This window comes from Schistocerca cancellata, chromosome 5, assembly GCF_023864275.1.
Source record: "Schistocerca cancellata isolate TAMUIC-IGC-003103 chromosome 5, iqSchCanc2.1, whole genome shotgun sequence".
Lineage (NCBI taxonomy): Eukaryota > Metazoa > Arthropoda > Insecta > Orthoptera > Acrididae > Schistocerca > Schistocerca cancellata.
Window position 1 is genome coordinate 364,119,697 of NC_064630.1, and position 24,161 is coordinate 364,143,857.

The window sequence follows — 24,161 nt, forward strand, 5'->3', positions numbered from 1 at the left end:
CCTGCCTCGGGCATGGATGTGTGTGATGTCTATAGGTTAGTTCGGTTTAAGTAGTTCTAAGTTCTAGGGGACTGATGACGTTAGAAGTTAAGTCCCATAGTGCTCAGAGAGCCATTTTTGAATTGAAAAGAGTGACATGCCGCGATCTACGGGCATACGCGTACTAGAGACACTACCCAACACATATTTGCAAAGCTTATCGGATTTTCAGAGTGGTTTCAATTTCGCGACCGACTGTAGCTTACTTTCTGAACAGCCCTCGTTTAATTTATTGCAGTGCCTGTGGAGCAAGTGGTTAATTATTATGTACTTGTGTTAAGCCTGCGGCAATAAACTTGTGTAGACTCTGTTGTTTTCTGTTAAGATCAGCACTGCCATCGGGTCAAATCAACGATTTTTGTTTTTATTTTTGATTGATTTATAATTTTTTCGGGGGGAGGAGGGGAGGATAAATGGTGTTTTACCGACGAAATCCACTCCCAGTTTCTCTCCCTCTGTCTTTCCAATGTTCTGTCCTGATGGAGCATTGTGAGGCCATATAGTGCCTGCATATTGTAAAGCAGTAAGCCCCGTTTCATCATTGTGTCATTGTAGGTTGCGTATTACATCCGTGTTGTCTGTCCGTGTCGTCTGGTAATGTCTGCTGAAGACGTTGGTGGTAGTGGGTTGTCCTTGTGCTGACTTATTGACTAGTGTGTGTTGTTGTATGTTATACTGATTGTGCCTTTTGTAAGTTAATCTCATTGAGGCATAGTATTTGTATTCGATGATATATTTATATTTTATCATGAGTGTCTGATTGCGTATTCTGTGGTGCCCACGTTAACAATGTGGGTGGGAACTCATTTCTTGGAATTTTATGTCATTGTGTTAGGTGTTAAGCCTTTTGGGAAAATGAACGTGAACCTCAAGTTTGTTTTGTCTCATGCATGCGCTCTGCTATTTATGTAGCTCATATTGCTAATAACATTAAACTACAGTTGGTTAAACGCCACGCTTGCGCAGACCCCAGCCAAGCCCCAGTCCAACTGAAATCCATCACCAGGATTTTGATACCTTTCAAATAAAATTTTAATTTGAAATAAAGTATTAATTGCCTTTAACTGTCAGTTTTCTGTGTTTCTCTGCAGAGGTAGTAACTGTCCGAACCTTAACTTTCAAATGCAGTATAGAGTAGTAAATAACAGAAAGAGAGATTTTACTGCTACAGACATTATTTCAAGGGTTGCCTTGCTAAAGGAGCTAATTAACATAACGTACTTTCTAGGTTATTCAGAATAAACTTTATTTTAACAAGCAGATTATAAATATGGAGTAACTTCACGCTAACACTTATATTATTGACTTTGGGAAGCAAGTTATGACTTGGCACAATCCAAAATACTGACTGAAAAAATGCTGAAGGGGCTAATAAGCATATCACACAAGTTTTGCGGTGTTTCTACCTCTAGTAATCATTTTACTGTTTTGTCTTGGTACACTTCACTTAAAAGTTTTTGTACACCTCTGGCAGGTACTCCGTCACGCTTTCGAGATCTCTCTTCTTCTATGAATACTATCCTTTTGCACCAGTGACCTCACTGCATGTGATCGTTTTGGAATCTTCACATCGCTGCCCTCTTTTCAGTACTCATTTCCCATCTCTCAGTTGCACCAAATGTCTATTTTTCTGAACAACACAAACATTGGCGGCTTTAATCCACGAGGCAGAACTTCTGTTAGTGTCATTTGTAATAATGATCATACCAGCTGCTTGCTGAAAATCCATAATATGTCTTTCCTCTGAACTACTTTAACAGGTTCCTTATTGCGACGTGTTGCTATGGTGTTCATTACATCATCAAGAAGAAAATGATTCTTCACCTTCGCTCACGCTTTTCTTTATCGCTACCAGATATTCTGTTACTTCCCTTTGCTGAATTATTCATGTTGTTTTCGCTGTTCATTGAACCGGCGATAAAGACACGCAAGAATCAGGCTACAAAACGGCATGAGCTAGCGGAAGTGTATAACCCCTATGTCCAGAACAGCGAACTCGTTTGACACATTCTACATATACCTCATTTGGCATGGACAAGCCATAGCAGTAATCTCTCGTGCCATCCACTGGTCTTCGTAGCATCGGCGATCACTGGAGACTGACCTTTCAGCATATAAAAACTATCTTCACATTCCATCTAACGAAGTAGAAAACCCGCTTCATGCAAAACTGACACTTAGCCCTTCAGCACGATAATCCGTTACTTTACTCAGATTTAAAGAAATCTCAAAATCAAGCTAGAGTTGAGTTTGGGTACATATTATTAGACATTCCTTCTAAACAGAACTGATTCTGTTTGGATATGTCATTCGAGATTCTTGCCTCAGGTTCCGTATCTTACAGGTACATCTCGTAAAAATTACTGCAGAGCGCTAACATCCTCGAGGCTCGTCTTCCGCGTTAAGGACTCACGAGGGAGCCCTTCCGCCTTAGCGCTCATCTCGGCAGTGATGTCCTCCAGAGAACGGCCCTTAGTCTCTGGGATGAAGAACCACGCAAAGATGACCCCGACAAAGCAAGATATGGAGAAGAACCAGAAGGGGACGTAGGTTCCGAAGGAGTCTTCGACCAGTTGGAACAGTTTGGTGATGCCGAACGACAGCACCGACAACAGGATGCCGACGCAGGAGTTGGAGAAACCTCGGACGGACGCGGGAGTCAGCTCGTTGCTCAACACCCACAGCAATGCGCTGCCTCCCATGTCGTAGGAAATCTGCAACAAGGAAGCCGTTTGTACTTTATATGCACCTCAGTCAATTTTTTAATGCATGATGAACCTCAACTCGACCGATAAAATTCCAGAGCCTGTTCAGGGAAAGCTTCTGATTATTTTGGTACTCTTGACCCGTGGTCGCCGGTAATGTGTTACACAGTAACTGCAAATGTCTGATTTTATCAGTTTGTCACCACAATTTCCTGATTTTCTGTGTAAATACCGTCATAACAATGTGAAACCATGTATAAAGCAAACACCGAAACGTCCTATACAGAACACACTGACGTGACGAATGTCAAGGTGTACCACCTAATATTGTTCGGACTGTCTTTTGTCCGGTGTAGTACAGGAACTTGACGTGGCATGGAGTCAACAAGTCGTCTGAAATCCCTGCATAGATATTGAACCATGCTGTCTCTACTGCTGTCCATAATTGTGGAAGTGTTGCGGGTGTAGGATTTCGAGCACGAACTGAGTTCTCAGTTGTGTCCCAGAAACGTTCGGTGGGTGGCCCAATCATTCCCTAGGATTGTCCACAGTATTCTTCAAACAAATCACGAACAATTGAGGTCCGATGACATGGCACATTGTCATCTACAAAAATTCCATCATCGTTTGGGTACATGAAGTCCTTGATTGGCTGCAGATGGTCTTCAGGTAGACAGACACAACCATTTTCAGTCAGTGATCGGTCCGTTAGAAACCGAGGACCACGGCCATGTCATGTAAACACAGCCCATACCATTATGGAGCCGGCACCAGCTTCCACAGTGCCTTGTTGACAATATGGATTCACTGCTTCGTGGGATCTGTTCCACACTTGAAAGCTGCCATCAGCTATTACCAACTGAAATAGGTGCTCAACTGATTAGACCACGACTTTTCAATTGTTCTAGGGTCCAAGTGATATGGTCACGAGCCCAGGAGAGGCGCGCTGCAGGCGATGCCGTGTTGTTAGCAAAGGCAATAGCCCATTAACGCCACGTTTCGCCGCACTGTCCTAACGGATTTGTTCGTCGCACGTCCCACATTGATTTCTGTGGTTATTTTACGCGTGTTACTTCTCTCCTAGCACTGACAACTCTGCGTAAACGCTGATGTTATACGTATTTGAGTGAAATCCGACGGCCACTGCGTTGCGTTGCGCTGTCGTTAGTGAGAGGTAATGCATGAAATTTAACATTCACGGCTTACTTTTCACTCTGTGGATCTCGGAATATTCAATTCCCTAACGATTTCCGAAATGAAATGTCCTCTATCACTTCCAGTTTAAAGTGTGTCAATTTCCGTCGTGCGGTCGTAATCACGTCGGAAACCTTTTCACTTAGATCACCTACAAATGACAGCTCCATCAATTCATTGCCCTTTTATACCCCGTTACGCGATACTACCACTTTTGGTGTATTTGCATATCACCGTCCCTTGCTTTTTGTCACCTCAGTGTACAGAGTAATGCAAAAACCCTATGGGAGAAACATATTTATCACAGTGCGTTCAACACCTTCTGTCAGTGCACAGTACAGTTCATAGCAAGAGGCAGATCTCTTTCCTTGTAGGTATTGTTTAAACGTCGACCACCATGAGCATGAAAGTGTGTATACTGATGCACCTTTCACTGTCATACACGCTCAAGAAGCTCAGGAGATTTACTTCGACGGCTGCGAAGACCTTAGCAATCAGGTCCACGTGAGTCTTGTAAACAGCGCTCTTCATATACCACAGTTTGTTTTGCAACAAAATATACACCACATATCCTTGACGTTTGCACTGTAGTACATATATTTTCAGCGCAATACAGACACTAATATATACAAGCATGTGACAAAGAAAGAAAAGATTATACGGGTTTAACGTGCCGTCGACGTGGAATTCATTAGAGACGGAGCAGTCGTTCTTGTTGGAAATGGAAGGAAAATTATTGCTGCCCTTTTCAAGGTCCCATCCCAGCATTCACCTTAACCGACTCAGGGTATTCACGGAAAATCCAGATCTTGCTGGTCGGGTGGCGATTTGAACTCCTGAATACGATTCCGGTGTCTCACCAATACGCCATCTCGCCCGAAGGGTGTAAGAAATCAAACTAATGCAATCACTCTGAAACGAACCACTTTTAGACAGAACTACCCAGGAAATATTACTGAATGACCTCCAAAATTTTACTGGTGGAGCTCAGTTTCAACCAGTATATGATAATGTACGTTGTAATCTAGCAAAAACTGCTATCGTCAACATATAACAAGCTGAACCTGATATACATGGAAGTAATATACACTACTGCCCATTAAAATTGCTACACCAAGAAGAAATGCAAATGATAAACGGGTATTCATGGCACAAATATATTATACTAGAACTGGCATATGATTACATTTTCAAGCAATTTGGGTGCGTAGATCCTGAGAAATCAGTACCTAGAACAACCACCACCGGCCGTAATAACGGCCTTCATACGGCTGGGCATTGAGTCAAACAGAGCTTGGATGGCGTATACAGGTACAGCTGCCCATGCAGCTTCAACACGATATCACAGTTCATCAAGAGTAGTGATTGGAGTATTGTGTGGAGTCAGGTGTTCGTCCACCACTGACCCCACGTTTTCAGTTGGTGAGAGATGTGGAGAATGTGCTGGCCAGGGCAGCTGCCGAACATTTTCTGTATCCAGAAAGACCCATACAGGACCTACAACATGCGGTCGTGCATTATCCTACTGAAATGTAGGGTTTCGCAGGGATCGAATGAAGGGTAGAGCGATGGGTCGTAACACATCTGTAATGTAGCGTCCACTGTTCAAAGTGCCAACGGCACCTTTTACCATCACGCCGGGTGATACACCAGTATGGCGATGACGAATACACGCTTCGAATGTGCGTTCACCCCGATGTCACCAAACACGGATGTGACCATCATGATGCTGTAAACAGAACCTGGATTCATCGGAAAAAATGACGTTCTGCCATTCGTGCACCCAGGTTCGTCGTTGAGTACACCATCGCAGGCGCTCCTGCCTTTGATGCAGCGTCAAGGATAAACGCAGCCATGGTCTCCAAGCTGATAGTCCATGCTTCTGCAAACGTCGTCGAACTGTTCGTGCAGGTGGTTGTTGTCTTGCAAACGTCCCCATCTGTTGACTCAGGCGTGGCTGCACGATCCGTTACAGCCATGCGGATAATATGCCTGTCATCTCGACTGCTAGTGATACGAGGCCGTTGGGATCCTGCTTGGCATTCCGTATTACCCTCCTGAACCCACCTATTCCATATTCTGCTAACAGTCATTGGACCTCGACCAACGCGAGCAGCAATGTCACGATACGATAAACCGCAATCGCGATAGGCTACACTTCGACCTTTATCAAAGTCGGAAATGTGATGGTACTCATTTCTTCTCGAGGCATCACAACAACGTTTCACCAGGCAACGCCGGTCAACTGCTTTTGGTGTATGAGAAATCGGTTGGAAACTTTGCTCATGTCAACACGTTGTAGGTGTCACCACCGGCGCCAACCTTGTGTGAATGCCCTGAAAAGCTAATCATTTGCATTTCACAACATCTTATTCCTGTCGGTTAAATTTCTCGTCTGTAGCGCGTCATCTTCATGGTGTAGCAATTTTAATGACCAGTAGTGTAGTTCCTGCAGGTCCCTGTTTATTTCATAATGCGACATCAAAGTATTTTGGATTGTCGTTATATTTGACAATGCCGAGGGGGCAGAACTGTGGTCTGTTACACATGCTTGTCTTTTAAAAACAATACGTCTAGTCGACATATCTTAAAATATTCAGGAAGATTAACGAGGCTGCTTATTAAGTGTTCTGAAAGATTTTCATTCCGATATGAAATTGCAAGGCCATCTGCAAACTGGAATGTCCGGGAGGTCTGCCGTGTAGAGACTGGAAACACCAGAGCTATAACAGAACCTTGAAGGTGGACAGCACCGAGTACTCATCCGCTCTTCTTTTCACCTTGTGGTACTTTAAACTGCCGACTGCTCAAAGTGTTGCTTAAGAGGTTACCTACAGACTTACAAGGTACTATTCCGAGATATTTCGTTATTAGGCCCACGTCTCACACCGTATCATAACCTCCCAATAGATCAACGAGAACCTCCCCAGCTGGTAGCCAAATTCCATGCGAGTGGTCAAGGAGCGTACTTACTCACAACAGTTTCTACCAGCTCTAAGCCCAGTATGTTCAAGTGACACGACAGAGTTAATTTGCTCTTTTGTTCGGTCTAAGTTCATTCCTTTCAAGACTTCGTATTCACAAGTAAATAGCGATACTAGGTGGATGTGTTCCGCAGCTCTTACTTCTTTGCCTGGTTTTTCGATAGCAATAACTGTAGCTCTCTTAAATGTTGCTGGCACTGTTCCTGTGTGAAGAATTTCGACATAAAGGAAAACTAGTCACTTTCACTTTGTGAGACCGCTGTGCAACAAAAACCATATGAACCTGCTGCTTATCTAAATTTCGTAAGGGTGTGGGCTGTATCATGTACAGTGATCGTAAATGGAGTAGGTAATTCTGGGTTAGATTGAAGAGATTTCTTAACCACAGCAAGTTCTTCCTTTGTTTGCCAAACATTTGTTTTATTTGCTTCAACCATGGAAACTCTCACTCGGTGACTAGTGATTGTGTCGCATAAGACTGTTGAGTTTCTCGCGTTCTGGGCAGTCGCTTCTTCCTGGTTCCGAATCAGTATACAAGCTTCTTTATTGGAATGTGTGAATTCGAGATCCCTGGTTTCTTTGTGCTATTTTTCCCCCCTTTGTTCATTCAAAGAACTTTGTTCATTCAAAGAACTCATCTAATTCGCAGTTGTTTCTTGTTCTCTAATTTACTAAAATTTGTTATATAGCTGGTTAACCTCTTTGTTACAATCAGTAATGTGCTTTTTACCGCACTCTCTACGCTTTTCAGAATTTACCTTAATCCGATTTTTGGATGTTTCAGCGGGATACAAGAGCGATGGCAGTGGAAGAGTATGTGGGCCCTAGGAGGTAAGAATGGGTCAACGTTGGTTTCTGGGAAAGTCATGAAGAACCATTCTTATGATCGTTCCTGTATTGCGTCCAATACATATTCCGTGTGAATGTTCACCTTACACTGACGATAAGATTTTTGACAGTGCTTTGTTTTTATTTCTACGGAATCCATCAATACTTATTTAGTAAATTCTAAGTAGGTTTTCAGGAATAAAGAAGATGGACATAGCCTTAAACGCTAAAACTTTGTGTTAGGTGAATATCGTCTCCAATAATACATAATGTTCATAGTCACTTTGTGAGCGCACCATTAATTCAGAATATTTTTCAGGACAGATTAAATTATGCCGTTGGTAGTTCTTTATAAAAGAGAGGTGATTCTACAAATGTCAGTAACTGCCGCCCAGTGTTACTGGTTACATAATTTTCTAAAATATTTGAGTAGGTAATGTTCTGCAGGGTTGTCACACAAGTTAAAGGTGCAGTAATGTGATAGATAGCCGACTTCAGATTAAATTTCTAAATGGCCACGCTACTGAGGTCCATATTTGCACATTTACTTAGCATATAATGAAATGTTTAAATGATAAAATATCATCACTTGGGAAGGCATTTCATAACGTCAGTCATAATTTCGATTAGATAGATTCAGACTGTATGGAATATGTAGTTCAGAACATGCCTGGTTTCTTTCTTGGTGAAGTAATAGGATGCAAAAGCTACCCTCAGCTGCTCGAGAAATATAAAGAAGAGACGTCACTTCATCAGTGTGAGGGTGAAATACAGTGGGAAGTCCATGTGATAGATGATTGGCGTACTACTGTTCCGACTTTGCATTCATGATCTGTCATTTTGTTGAAATCAGACGGCATTATCTGTTGCGTTTTCAGGTCATACAAGCATAATTGTGACGCCGAGCAATGAGACAACAAAAGAGAAAATTTTGGGTTTGCACAAATAGACTAACTTTAACTTTGAAAAAATACAGATCATCCAATTCTGCAGCGTCAGAGCCATTACACTTCCGATTGACCAGTACATACACAACAAATAATACGCAAAGTAAAAATCTCCTGGTTAGTAGGTGTACAAATTGAAGATCACTTAATTTGGGGAAAATATATAGTAGAGCAGCAAAAGTTCAGGTTTGGCTACTTTTTCTTTAAGAATAATTTCCAATGTTGGGAATATACACTCCTGGAAATGGAAAAAAGAACACATTGACACCGGTGTGTCAGACCCACCATACTTGCTCCGGACACTGCGAGAGGGCTGTACAAGCAATGATCACACGCACGGCACAGCGGACACACCAGGAACCGCAGTGTTGGCCGTCGAATGGCGCTAGCTGCGCAGCATTTGTGCACCGCCGCCGTCAGTGTCAGCCAGTTTGCCGTGGCATACGGAGCTCCATCGCAGTCTTTAACACTGGTAGCATGCCGCGACAGCGTGGACGTGAACCGTATGTGCAGTTGACGGACTTTGAGCGAGGGCGTATAGTGGGCATGCGGGAGGCCGGGTGGACATACCGCCGAATTGCTCAACACGTGGGGCGTGAGGTCTCCACAGTACATCGATGTTGTCGCCAGTGGTCGGCGGAAGGTGCACGTGCCCGTCGACCTGGGACCGGACCGCAGCGACGCACGGATGCACGCCAAGACCGTAGGATCCTACGCAGTGCCGTAGGGGACCGCACCGCCACTTCCCAGCAAATTAGGGACACTGTTGCTCCTGGGGTATCGGCGAGGACCATTCGCAACCGTCTCCATGAAGCTGGGCTACGGTCCCGCACACCGTTAGGCCGTCTTCCGCTCACGCCCCAACATCGTGCAGCCCGCCTCCAGTGGTGTCGCGACAGGCGTGAATGGAGGGAGGAATGGAGACGTGTCGTCTTCAGCGATGAGAGTCGCTTCTGCCTTGGTGCCAATGATGGTCGTATGCGTGTTTGGCGCCGTGCAGGTGAGCGCCACAATCAGGACTGCATACGACCGAGGCACACAGGGCCAACACCCGGCATCATGGTGTGGGGAGCGATCTCCTACACTGGCCGTACACCACTGGTGATCGTCGAGGGGACACTGAATAGTGCACGGTACATCCAAACCGTCATCGAACCCATCGTTCTACCATTCCTAGACCGGCAAGGGAACTTGCTGTTCCAACAGGACAATGCACGTCCGCATGTATCCCGTGCCACCCAACGTGCTCTAGAAGGTGTAAGTCAACTACCCTGGCCAGCAAGATCTCCGGATCTGTCCCCCATTGAGCATGTTTGGGACTGGATGAAGCGTCGTCTCACGCGGTCTGCACGTCCAGCACGAACGCTGGTCCAACTGAGGCGCCAGGTGGAAATGGCATGGCAAGCCGTTCCACAGGAGTACATCCAGCATCTCTACGATCGTCTCCATGGGAGAATAGCAGCCTGCATTGCTGAGAAAGGTGGATATACACTGTACTAGTGCCGACATTGTGCATGCTCTGTTGCCTGTGTCTATGTGCCTGTGGTTCTGTCAGTGTGATCATGTGATGTATCTGACCCCAGGAATGTGTCAATAAAGTTTCCCCTTCCTGGGACAATGAATTCACGGTGTTCTTATTTCAATTTCCAGGAGTGTAGATGTAGTAAGTTAATATATTTTGCATACATTCATGCAATGCCTTATAGGGTGAATATTTGAGGAAACTCCTCACTTTGACGAAAAGTGTTCGTTACACAAAAGTAAGTAATTACAATTACCTGGGAATATTAACCACTGCCTCACTGTAGATGAACTCAATTATAAAATTTGTTACCAAATATTCAACTTCATTTGCTACTAATGGAGATACCCCAGGCACAACACGAGAAGGAAAACTGATCTGCATTACCCTTTATGCATCTAGCTTTGGCACATAAAGAGGCGAAATGTGCAACTACAAGACTCCTAGACGTTTAATTCCCATGGGTAGTTAGTTAGTTTTATGTTCCACAGATTAATCACATGGTAACTATTATGATGTGGAACATGTCAAGTGCATAAGAAATCCACACGTGAATGTTGTGAATATTTTTTATTATCTACCCCATATCCTTAAATGGCACAAAATGCATATATTATACCAAAAGATTTATTTATTCCTATTCAAGAATTCGTCTATGTTATAGAAGGATTTGTCAAGGAGATATTATTTGAATTTATTTTGAAAACTGTTGTGGCTGTCTATCAGACATTTTATTTCATCTAATAATTTATCGAAAAGTTTTAGAGCAGCATATTTTACCCATTTCTTTGCCAAAGATAGGTTAAGTAGAGGATAGTATAAGTCTTCCTTTCTTCTGGTATTGTAATCATGAATGTCACTGTTGTTTTAAGCTGGTCCATGTTGTTGAGAAAAAATTTAATCACTAAATAAATCTACTGTGAGGCTGTTGTAAGAATTCTTAACCTTTTAAAGAGATGCCTTCAAGAGGTGCAATTATGAGCCCCACACATTATTATAAACACTTTCTTTGAGCAGTGAATACTTTTTCCCTAAGTGTTGAGTTACCCCAAAATGTTATACCAAATGAGAGAAGAGAGTGGAAGTATACAAAATATGTTAGCTTGCTAACTTCTACATCCTTAAAATTAGCAATTACTCTGATTGCAAAAGTTGCTGAACTTAGTAGCTTTAGGAGATTCAAAATACAAATTTTCCAGTTAAGGTTCTCATCTATATGTACACCCAAAAACTTAGGATGCTCTACCGTGGCTACTGGCTTCTGTTGATGTGTTATATTTATTGACGGAACTATACTCCTTGCAGTAGAAAATTGGATGTACTGTGTTTTTTAAAAGTTCAGGGCAAGCTGATTCGCAGAAAACCCATAAATAACTTTTCCAAAGACATTAATTCTATCATTTTCTATTGGGATTTCTTTTACTGGATTAGTAACTTGTATCATCAGCATACAGTGTCAGTGTAGCTTCTTATTTCAGATAAGAAGAGAAGTCATTCACATATACTGAGAACAGAAGGGCACCCATGCTCGAACCCTGTGGAACACCTAACTTAATTTCATCCCAGTTAGATGAAGTGAGAAACTTCCTTAAATCACTCAAACCATATAAAGAAGCTTTTTGATTCCTGTTCTGTCGGTAAGACATAAACCACTCATATTTTGTTCCATTATACCATAGAATTGTAATGTCTATAACATAATTTCATGGTTCACACAGTCAAACACTTCAGATAAGTTACAGAAAATTCCTGTTGGTGATATTTTACTGTTTGAAGACTCTATGACGTAGGCAGTGAAGTTGTATGTTGCTGTTTCTGTGGAACAGCATTTTTGAAATTCAAACTGTGATTTATTAAGTATCCCATTACTGCTGAGATGGGCAACCACTCTTGAGTGCGTTACTTTCTCGACAATTTTTGAAAATGTTGTAAACAAGGATACGGACTGGTAATTATTGACATCTTTGGTGCCCCCTTGTTTGTAGAGAGGCTTGACAATAGCATATTTTAACCTGTTTGGGCAAATATCTTCAGTTAGTGCTGCATTGCAGATGTGACTCAGAACTTCAGCTTTAACTGCTCCACATTAGATTAACATCTTGTTGGGGATGTCATCTACTCCAACAGAACATTTATTTTTCAAAGATTTAATGATTTTCCTTATTTCACAAGAGATTGTTAGATGACAAATAATCTGACTAGGATTTCTCAAATCTGACTCTTCCATGTACTGCTTAGCGTTTCCTTTTGAAATTTTCTCACTAATTTTTTCACCTACACTTAAGAAATGGTTGTTAAATATATTAGCTACTTGTGTGCTCTTGGTGAAGATGGCCTCATTCTCTTTAACTACCTACCCAAGTAGTTACTTTTCCTGTCTCTCTTCTTACAACCTTCTATACTAATACGATTTTGTTACCCAAGTTGTTAATTTCATCTCTAATATATATATTTTTGTTTTTCTGACAACTTTTCTCAGTATGTTATAATAATTTTTATAGTGTAAAATTACTTCTGGGTGTTTACTAATTCTTGCTGCCTCATACAATTTTCTTTTCCTTTCTGAAGACACTTTAATACCTGTAGTGATCCAAGGTTTCTTTGAAAACTATTTGGCATTACATTTAGTAATTTACGTTTTAGTAATTTAGTAATTTTTTATCAAGAAATATGTTGCATTTATCATTGGCATTTGACTCATTATATACATCTCCCCATTTAACATTTCTTAAGCTTTCTGTGAAGTGCTATGGAGATACTTGGTTGACAAGCCTTACACTTTTACTTAATGGTTTTTGCCCCAACTGTACACCCTGCTAAGTTTTTCAAGTTAATCAGTTGTATGTCATAGTCTGATAATCCATTTATCACAGGGAAAGTATATGTTAGTTTTACATGCTCTTGCTGCACAAATAAATTATCTATTAGAGTGTTACTGTCTTGAGCGATACGTGATGGGATATTGATCACTGATTCTAATTTATATATCATTAATAACGCTTCTAGTTCACTTTTACTATCAGAACTGCTTAGAAAGTTTACATTGAAATCACCGCAGATTATTAACTTCTTCTTTTCGTTGACGGATTGCATAATAGGGAATCAACCTTTTTTAAGGAAGCTCCCTATCTCCCAGTGGGGACTCAGATACTGTTGCTAAGATCAACACTACATTAGCTAACTGTAGTTCACATTCACAAACTTCAAAGTGTTTACCCACAGGAAATTTGTTTACTTCTACAGTTTTGTACTTATACCCTTTGAAGCAAGCCAAGCGCAGTATCATGTGTGAGATACAGAGGTGAGCAAGAGTGCCGGGACTTACCCCAGTTCACTGCTAGTAGCGCTACGTCACCTTAGCGCGTCTGTGCGTAACACACAAGTATTGCACCACAATTAAGTATGAAATTAAAAATCAAAATTAATGTTTAAAACTCTGTTAAATTACAGTTAAGTGTTATAATGTTCCAAATACGGAGTCTTTATGTTCTAGACTTAAGAGTTTACCTAAAAATGCCATTTTTAGAGGAAAATAAGTGGCCCAAAATAATGATGCTAGGAAGCCAGAATTTGGTCAGAATGTGCAGGTAGAGCTCATAAATAAGTGGTGCAGATCTCCAAAATCATAAAACAAAAATTACCACCGGATTCACCGTTTTTAGGAAAAATGAAAAACACTAAACAATGAACTTAGAAAACAAGAATATTTGTTTTATGCTTCAGTTCACCCCTAAAATAATAACTGAGAGACCACGTTAAGCTACCTCTTATACTTTTTGAGTTATTAAGTAGAAATAAATTTTGTAACTAAAATGTAACCAATTGTAGTAGATTAAGTGCCTGTGATTTCAATGATAGAGAATGTTGGTTAAAGTGGATGATAAAACAAACCATGAGACAGAGCTGTACCAAATTTGGGAGTTTTAGTATTAATAACAGCTGAGATAAGATCTAGTAAAGATATGGTTCAGAGGTAACGATCTACCGGTAGTTCCACTATAAAAATTCTAGAAGGCAAAGTTTTCATTCTACCATGCTGAAACGTGTTCGGTGATTTAAAACAACTTAACTGAATACAAATACAAATTGAGAGGTTTCTTAAGTAATTTGTAACCATATTATTAAAGTTTACGTGCCCGAGAAGGCGGTCGTTTGGAGGCTGCTTCAGTATGCAGTTGTTCCCTCGGCCGTCCGCCCCGGCACCTATATAAATGCAGCCCGAGAGACAGCAGTAAGAATAAAATTCAAACATTCAAAAACGAACAATGGGGACAGAAACTCGCTGGGCTGGATACCACACGTCCTGGCGTGTGGCAGCTGACCAGACACTTCACCAGGGAGAAACATTACATTCCCACGTTACAAGGACCAGACGGCCCAGCCTACTCCGCGACGGAGAAGGCAGAGCTTATGGCCACAACACTTGCAGCGTCTTTAATGCCGAATCTGGTTCCTTCAGACCCAGCATTCACACTTGAAACGGACCAGGAGGTTAAACGACTTGTAGCCCAGCCCTCGCGCGACGAAATAAGACGTACTAGCACAAATGAAGTCACATGGGCTATCAAGCACACCAACGCTAGAAAAGCCCCTGGGCCTGATGGCATTCAAAATCGTGTCCTCCAGGAGTTCACGGATAAAGTCGTACACCTAACGAATGCCATCCTGACACACCAACACTTCCCTGATTTTTGGATGGCGGCCAAGGTCCTGATGTTCAGGAAGCCAGGGAAAGACCACTCCCTCCCACAAAATTACCGACCCATCAGTCTGCTGTGCTCGCTCAGCAAGATTGTTGAGAAAGTAATACTAAAACGTATCACTAGGCATTGCATCGCCAACGACACCCTAAGACCGGAGCAATTCGGCTTTAGGAATCACCACTCGACAACACAACAACTCCTCCGCGTAGTCGAACATATAACACATAGCTACAACATGAACAAAGCCACAGGGGCCGTGTTCCTAGACATCGAAAAGGCTTTCGATCGTCTCTGGCACAACGGACTCATACGCAAACTAAGCGAAGCTGGTTTCCCGGACGGACTCGTACGTCTCATACACTCATATCTCACGAACAGATGTTTCAACACAACACGGTATCCAAGCTGGAGTACCCCAAGGAAGCATCCTAGGGCCCATCTTGTTTAACCTGTACATTAATGACTTCCCAGCGACACGAAACACGACGTTAGCCATCTACGCGGATGACACAACCATCCTCGCGCAAGACTGGAAACCGTCGAACATCAACTCCCGACTACAGACAGCACTCAGAACAGCTGAGCCTTGGCTGGAGCGATGGCGTATTAAAGTAAACGTCGACAAGTGCGAAGCAGTTCTGTTCATACGCAGACCGAAACTACTGTGCAAACACTAACACTGTAAACCGATAACACTACATACACGCCCAATACGTTTCCGAGAGAAAGTCAGATACCTTGGTGTCTGGCTGGACCGGAAACTTACATGGGGGGACCACATCGAATACGTTGCGAACCGAGCGCACGCGAGGCTCAAACAGCTCTACCCAATGCTCAACAGGGAAAGCACACTGAATAGGAGGGTGTCGAGGTCCTTATACATGACACTGATTAGACCTCTGATGACGTACGCAGCTCCCGTCTGGGGATATGCAGCTCCCACACGACTGCGCCGCCTGCCGATCATATAGAACAAAGTGCTACGAATCATTAGCAATGCTCCACGCTACACACGCACGTGGGTCTTCACCATGAATACCGCCTTGATACCCTCAAGGAAGTATTCAAGAAACACGCCACACGACTATACAGGAACTCGAGACACTCGAACAATCCTTTCATCCTCACTCTGGGAAACTACGATCACAACCACAGGTGGAAACACAAGCGACCAAAGACACTGCTAGCTAGGGCATAACCACCTATGGTAAACTAACATACGCAAACAGCGACAAACGTCGGTAAGCCCCTGCATATCAGCAACACTGACTGGCAACTACCAGCTGCTATTAGAGCCGACCAACAGGCCACAGCAGGGACACCGACGAGCTCGCCCACAGACGCACGAAAAATCTGCCAACACTCCCTCACACTGTGCCTCCGGTATATGACCTATCGGACACAAGACCGATAACAAACCTAACTGTTGCAGGTTGCAGGACGCTGAACGAGGACTCTGTACCAGCACCCAGCGCCAGCCGCCGAGCATCACAAACGCACAACGTCAAGGTATCGACATGCATGATACCCACTACTAACAAAGCCTATCCTTGCACAACCTATCGCAGGCAGCAAGACAACCGCTACTGCTCTTACTACTCGAACTAACTATCGTAGAGGTTTTTTTCCCCCTTGGCTCTTGCTTTGGCACTTTTTTTCCTCTGCCCTTCAAACCGCTACCCTTCGTCAGATTTCGACCAATCTATCTCCAGATGAGCGCGTATTAATGGTTAATCCTAACCAGACGTACGCAAACATCGCAGCACCCACATCCTGCTACACCTCACTTTAGTGAATACTAACCCTTATGCAGAGATGGCAGTAGACCTTTTATGTTGGCCATCATGCCGGTGTGGGCGTGGAGGGGCTCCACCTCTATTTTTTTTTTTTTTTTTTTTTTTAGCAGTAAGATTCACTTCGCATTCAGCTACTGCAAGATCAACGTCTGCCAAACGTCGGATCGAGCTCTGCCTCGGATGACGTCAGAGCCGAGCTGTGACAAATAGCGTATTTTGCGGTAAAAACGGATAGTGAACTCGAGAGGACTGTACACCGACCTGGATCGCTTATAATTCGCCAGAGTAACTGTTAGTATGCTGTCCGAGTGAATTACCAATTCCGCGTGGCAAGTGGTGACTTTATTTTCACTTTTATGGCGAGCTTTAATTTTGAACATTTATTGCAAACTTTCATTGAGTAATTTTAGTCAGGACGAAAGACAATCTGGTAGAAATGTACCGTACAGGTCGCCACTGAACTGCTAAATGTGCTGTCAGAATAGAAAGACACGCTTTCAGTTGAAAATAGTGAATTTCCAAGTGTCGTATGTGAGAAACTTTACGCAATACAATTTTGATTGGAATTTTATACTTTTATTTAATATCATAGTCCCGATCCTGCAAAGAAATAGGAGAATACAAACTTTTCTTTCAGTGGGCTGGACCAGAATGTGGCCATGCAGACTTCGCTTTCTGGCTGACCACAAAATTAGTTGCCAGGCTCGCGTGAGAAAAACGGTGAACAAACAAATGATTGACTTTTACCCGCCGCCCCACAACTTGTTTCGTTTAAGCGCCAAATCCTCCTTTATCCATGCTAGATTTGCAAGTGTAAGGCGCTAAATTATACCCATTTATACTGACGCTTTCCATTCCCACAGTTACATAGTGTTCAGACAGACACGGTACATCAATCTCATTCTTATTTTTGAGATCATCTAAACACACTAACAGCTTATCTATTTTATTTTTAAAATTTTGAGACAGATAGCAGATATATTTTCAGATGTAGTTTAAAGAAGTTTCGCTTTAACAACTCTTTCTATACTGTAGACGAATTTTTGAATAGAAATAATGAGCCATTTATACCAAAAGAAAACCTTTAAACGACCGACAGCTTACTATATACATATTTTTCACTTTTAGAGAGTGTCCTATTTTGTTATGTTTTCACGTTAAACATCGTTACCATCATAGTGAATTAGATTTCCGGAACATGTAACTAACTACATCCTCATCCACAGTTATTTTATTCTCTTTGCACTGTATAACTCAATAAAATTTCGAGTAAAATATAGATTTTAATCAATGGTATGCGCAAATAGATACATATCAATAGATAAGGCCCTAATATTTTTACCTCATGCACATTGTCTCAAGAACAAATTCTGAATTGCTTCAATTTCCCAGCTCCAACAGAAGTTGTAAGAGGTTTACCTTCATTATAACGAAATGTAGGAACTGCAAAGTATTTTTATGCTAGAGTACACAGCGGATTAAATGTCTTGAAACCAAATCCTTTTTCTACATGAGGCTGTTAGTTGCTTGACAAATTCACTTTATGTCATTGATAATTAGGTGATTAAGCTCCCTAGTGCAACATCAAGCAGTAACAAAAGCTGCGAGTGACTCCAAATATACACAAAAAACGTACCCATAGCGTAAGAATATATCTATCAGCTGTACCATTCTTACTTTTGTTCTTCTGTTTCGGAGCACCTTACCTATGACATGCATCAATACATACTTTTTTGTATGCTTTTTTCAGATATGATACAAAAAATGACAGAAGTAATAGCGCAGTTTAATTTTCTGACAAGAAAGAAGTGTTCATCCATGACACATCGTTAAAAAAATTAAAAATTTAAAGAAAAGTTACAAACGTTTGGCAAAGTCCGACCGCTATTAAAATGAAATCGGCTACATTTTTTTTAAACTGAATTGAAAGTGATCATGTACTCGTAAGTTATAGAGTTAAATAGGCAAGCAGGAATCTGGAACCGTAGATCACGGAAATTTATCCCATGAACCATGGAGTTTGTCGAGGTAGGGTGGCTTGCATGCCTCAGTGATAGAGACAGTCTTATTGTAGGTGCAAATACAATGAGTGTTTGTTGAGAGACCAGACAAACATTTGGTTCCTGAAAAGGGCCAGCAGTCTTTTCAGTAGTTGTAGGGACAAGAGTCTGGATGACTGATATGGCTTTTAACATCACGAACATGGTGTTGCTGTGATGATAGTGTGAAAGGCTGAAAGCAAAGGAAAATTACAGTCGTTATGATTTCCGAGGGCATGCAGCTATATTGTATGGTTAATTAATGAAGAAAGCATCCCCCTGGTTAAAATATTTTTGACGTAAAATTGGATCTCTGGGTGATGACTGTTTAGAAGATAGTCCTCAAGAAAAACAAAAATTGTACGCTATGGGTGTGAATGTAGAATTGTTCAAAAGGCTCTGAGCACAATGGGACTTCACATCTGAGGTCATCAGTGTCCTAGACTTAGAGCTACTTAAACCTAACTAAGGACATCACACACATCAATGCCCGAGGCAGGATTCGAACCTGCGACTGTATAGGTCGCGCGGTTCCAGACTGAAAGGCCTAGAACCGCTCCGCCACAACGGCCGGCGAACGTAGAATGTTTGGTCCCTTAATTGAGTAGGTTGGCAAGATAATTTTGGAAGGGAAATTGGTAAGGTGAAGTTATTTATGTGGGAGTTGGTGAAGTGAAGCATGAGCACCATAGGTTTGGTTATATGAAGATAGGATTATGAATACAAAATCAAAAAAGGATAACGCAGGAGGGGGTCTAATAATGAATCGCAAAGTAGGAAAGCAGTTAAATTTGAAAGAACCTGAGGAATTAACTACAACCAGGTGATAGAAAGAAAATAACAAGTGAATGGAAAATGAATTGGGAGATATTACACAGCAAGAAGCATTCGACAGAGCTCTGATGGACCTAAGTTGAAATAAGGACTCTGGAGAAGACATTATTCTCCTAGAAATATTGAGTTACTTGGGAGAATCGGCTATGACAAAAGTATTCCACCTGATGTACAAGACAGGAGGGCGGGGGGGGGGGGGGGGGATAAGAATATGGGAACCCCAAAAACAGAAAACATCACCAAGCTAATATGGTGTAGGAAAACTGTCGGCATTCAAAACAAGTTCCATTCGTTTCTGAATGGATAAATGCGGGTCTTATAAGGTTTTCAAGGGAATCTTACACCATTTTTCCTGAAAAATAATTGCAAATTCACATGACGATGCTGGAGGTGGAGAACGATCACGCACCCTTGTCCCCAAAGTATATCACAAAATTTCTTAATACTGAGATCTAATGACTGAGATGGCCATGAGAGATGCCATGATTCGTCCTCGTACTCACAAAACCAGTACTGGACGCTTTGAGCTGAATGAAAAAGATGGGGGGGAGGGGAATGGTTGTCGCCGGCCGCGGTGGCCGAGAGGTTCTAGGCGCCTCAGTTCGGAACCGCGCAACTCCTGCGGTTGCAGGTTCGAATCCTCCCTCGGGCATGGATATGTGCGATGTCCTTAGGTTAGGTAGGTTTAAGTAGTAACTTCTAGGGGACTGATGACCTCAGCAGTTAAGTCCCATAGTGCTCAGAGCCATTTGAACCATTTGAAGGGCTGTCGTCTTGGAACACAGCTTCACCATTGGAGAACAAATATTGTACCATAGTACGGACGTGAACAGCCAAAATGATCACATGGTCCTTGGCAGTAACGTGACTTTGTAGGCTCATGGAGTACCATGATATGGCTACCCAAATCATCATCGAACCTCCATCATGGTTCACTCTCGGAATATAAACTTAGCCAGAAGTTATAAACAATGTGACATCAGATTGATCACATCAAATGGCATTATTCCATTGCTCGACAGTCAAGGTTTTATAGTTTCGGCACCACGGTATCCTATTACGAACGTTTGATTCATTTATGAGTCGTTTTGGAATTCCATCTTTTCCTACAATTATGGTGCTAATGTCATGTTGTTTTGGTGCTGACGAAGTTCACGAAGGCGACATTAAGTTTTGCAGTGACTTTTGCAGCTGTTATCCTCTTATTTTTCGACACAATCATTTCCAAGGTACGTTCGTGACCATCACTCAACACACACCTTCTTCCGCGTTCTGACTTAGCTGAAGAGATATTCCCGCTTTCCTTGTTTAGGGTGTAAATCTTCGGTGTAGTGCCTCTTGAAATACTAAACGCTTCGGTTACCTTGGTTACGTATGCACCAACCATACCAGCACCAACAGTTTGATCACCTTCGAATGCACTGAGCTCCGACATAATGTACACACAACTAGACAGGAAACTGTTTTAACCATGACTGACACTTGCAACGTATTTAGAACATCGTGCAAATGCAGTTACTGGTCAAATACAACAGCAAACACTGCAGGCTTGGGAGGCATTTGAATTTATGTTTAAACATGCATTTCCAGCGGTATTTCAATATATTTGTCCACACTCTATAGAAGACGCAGGTAATGCATCCTCCGTTTTCAAGAAAAAAGCAATAATCCCAAATAAAAAGAAGGTACGTTCCGACTGGTTTGAATATAACAGATCTATCAGTTAATAAAGCCATGCTTGCCAAATACTGGCACAAGTTATTTATACACTCCTGGAAATGGAAAAAAGAACACATTGACACCGGTGTGTCAGACCCACCATACTTGCTCCGGACACTGCGAGAGGGCTGTACAAGCAATGATCACACGCACGGCACAGCGGACACACCAGGAACCGCGGTGTTGGCCGTCGAATCGCGCTAGCTGCGCAGCATTTGTGCACCGCCGCCGTCAGTGTCAGCCAGTTTGCCGTGGCATACGGAGCTCCATCGCAGTCTTTAACACTGGTAGCATGCCGCGACAGCGTGGACGTGAACCGTATGTGCAGTTGACGGACTTTGAGCGAGGGCGTATAGTGGGCATGCGGGAGGCCGGGTGGACGTACCGCCGAATTGCTCAACACGTGGGGCGTGAGGTCTCCACAGTACATCGATGTTGTCGCCAGGGGTCGGCGGAAGGTGCACGTGCCCGTCGACCTGGGACCGGACCGCAGCGACGCACCGATGCACGCCAAGACCGTAGGATCCTACGCAGTGCCGTAGGGGACCGCACCGCCACTTCCCAGCAAATTAGGGACACTGTTGCTCCTGGGGTATCGGCGAGGACCATTCGCAACCGTCTCCATGTAGCTGGGCTACGGTCCCGCACACCGTTAGGCCGTCTTCCGCTCACGCCCCAACATCGTGCAGCCCGCCTCCAGTGGTGTCGCGACAGGCGTGAATGGAGGGACGAATGGAGACGTGTCGTCTTCAGCGATGAGAGTCGCTTCTGCCTTGGTGCCAATGATGGTCGTATGCGTGTTTGGCGCCGTGCAGGTGAGCGCCACAATCAGGACTGCATACGACCGAGGCACACAGGGCCAACACCCGGCATCATGGTGTGGGGAGCGATCTCCTACACTGGCCGTACACCACTGGTGATCGTCGAGGGGACACTGAATAGTGCACGGTACATCCAAACCGTCATCGAACCCATCGTTCTACCATTCCTAGGCCGGCAAGGGAACTTGCTGTTCCGACAGGACAATGCACGTCCGCATGTATCCCGTGCCACCCAACGTGCTCTAGAAGGTGTAAGTCAACTACCCTGGCCAGCAAGATCTCCGGATCTGTCCCCCATTGAGCATGTTTGGGACTGGATGAAGCGTCGTCTCACGCGGTCTGCACGTCCAGCACGAACGCTGGTCCAAGTGAGGCGCCAGGTGGAAATGGCATGGCAAGCCCTTCCACAGGACTACATCCAGCATCTCTACGATCGTCTCCATGGGAGAATAGCAGCCTGCATTGCTGCGAAAGGTGGATACTAGTGCCGACATTGTGCATGCTCTGTTGCCTGTGTCTATGTGCCTGTGGTTCTGTCAGTGTGATCATGTGATGTATCTGACCCCAGGAATGTGTCAATAAAGTTTCCCCTTCCTGGGACAATAAATTCACGGTGTTCTTATTTCAATTTCCAGGAGTGTAGAACAATAGAAAAACAGATAGAAACCTACCTCGGGGAAGATTAGTTTGGATTTCGAAGAAAGGAAGGAATATGCGAGACACTCCAGGCCCTAAAACGTTTCATGGAAGATACACGGAAGAAAGGGAAACCTATTTTATAGCTTTTGTAGATTTAGAGAAAACGTTTGATTACGTTGTCTAGAAAACACACTTTGAAAAGAACGAAACACTTGGAGCGTAAGTTTATGTACATACAACTTATATACAAACAATTACAAGAGTCGAGAGACATGAAAGGGAAGGAGTGGTTGAGAAGGGAGCGAGACAGTTTTACAACCAATCATCGATGATATTAAATCTGTACGTTGAGAGAGCAATAAAGGAAACAAAGAATGAATTTGAGGAATGAATTAAAGTTCAGAGAAAAGAATTAAAAACTCTTAGGTTTGCAGATGACATTGCAATTCTGTTAGAAACAGCAGAGGACTTGGAGGCGTGCTTGAATGGAATGGATAGTGTGTTGGAAAGAGGTTATAAGATGAATATTAAAGAAGATGAAAAAAAGGTCAATGGAACGTAACCGATTTAAATCAGAAGCGGCTAAAGGAATTGGATTAGGAAAAGGGGCTCTAAAAGTAACAGATGAGTTTTACTGTTTGGACAGTGAAATAACTGACGATGCCCGTAATTGAGAGGATATGAAAAGAGGTTCGGCTATAGTAAGATTAATATTGTTCAAAGTGTAGAATTTTCCATATCCAATACCATTTGAAACCTATGACGTCTCTTGTGAAGATAAGGTTTTAACCTTGTACGGAAGTTAAACGTAGACGGTAAACACAGCAAACAAGAACCGAATACTAGCTTTTGAAATTTGATGCTACAGAATAATGATTAAGATTATATGGGTACACCGAATAACTAATTACGAGGTATTGAATGGAATTGTCGAAAGAAGAAATGTAATGCACAGGTTGATTGAAAGAAGGGATCTGTTGATAGGGCACATCTTGAGGAGCGAAATGGAGGGAAACGACGTGATAGAAACTATAGAGGGATAAAAAGGGATGAATACAGTAGCCGGCCGAAGTGGCCGAGCGGTTCTAGGCGCTACAGTCTGGAACCGCGCGCCCGCTACTGTCGGAGGTTTGAATCCTGCCTTGGGCTTGGATGTGTGTGATGTCCTTAGGTTAGTTAGGTTTAAGTAGCTCTAAGTTCTAGGGGACTGATGACATCTGATGTTAAGTCCCATAGTGCTCTGAGCCATTTGAACCATTTGAACCTTGTCTGCGCAGTAGCAAAGGAAATACCCTACACGGCAACGCTGCTAGAGCAGAGCTACTATATCTACATCTACATCTTCATTTATACTCCGCAAGCCACCCAACGGTGTGTGGCGGAGGGAACTT

The 24,161-nt window shown here is 42.9% G+C and overlaps 1 protein-coding gene across 1 annotated transcript in view; it reads right to left on the reverse strand.

Annotated features, from left to right (window-relative positions):
- Positions 1 to 1,331: 1,331 nt before the first annotated feature.
- Positions 1,332 to 24,161, reverse strand: part of LOC126188537 (facilitated trehalose transporter Tret1-like) — a 91,756-nt gene continuing 68,926 nt past the window's right edge. Inside the window, exon 5 of the mRNA XM_049930137.1 lies at positions 1,332 to 2,753. Coding sequence (XP_049786094.1) covers positions 2,400 to 2,753 — 354 coding nt within the window. The 3' untranslated portion in view covers positions 1,332 to 2,399. The remainder of the gene's footprint in view (positions 2,754 to 24,161) is intronic.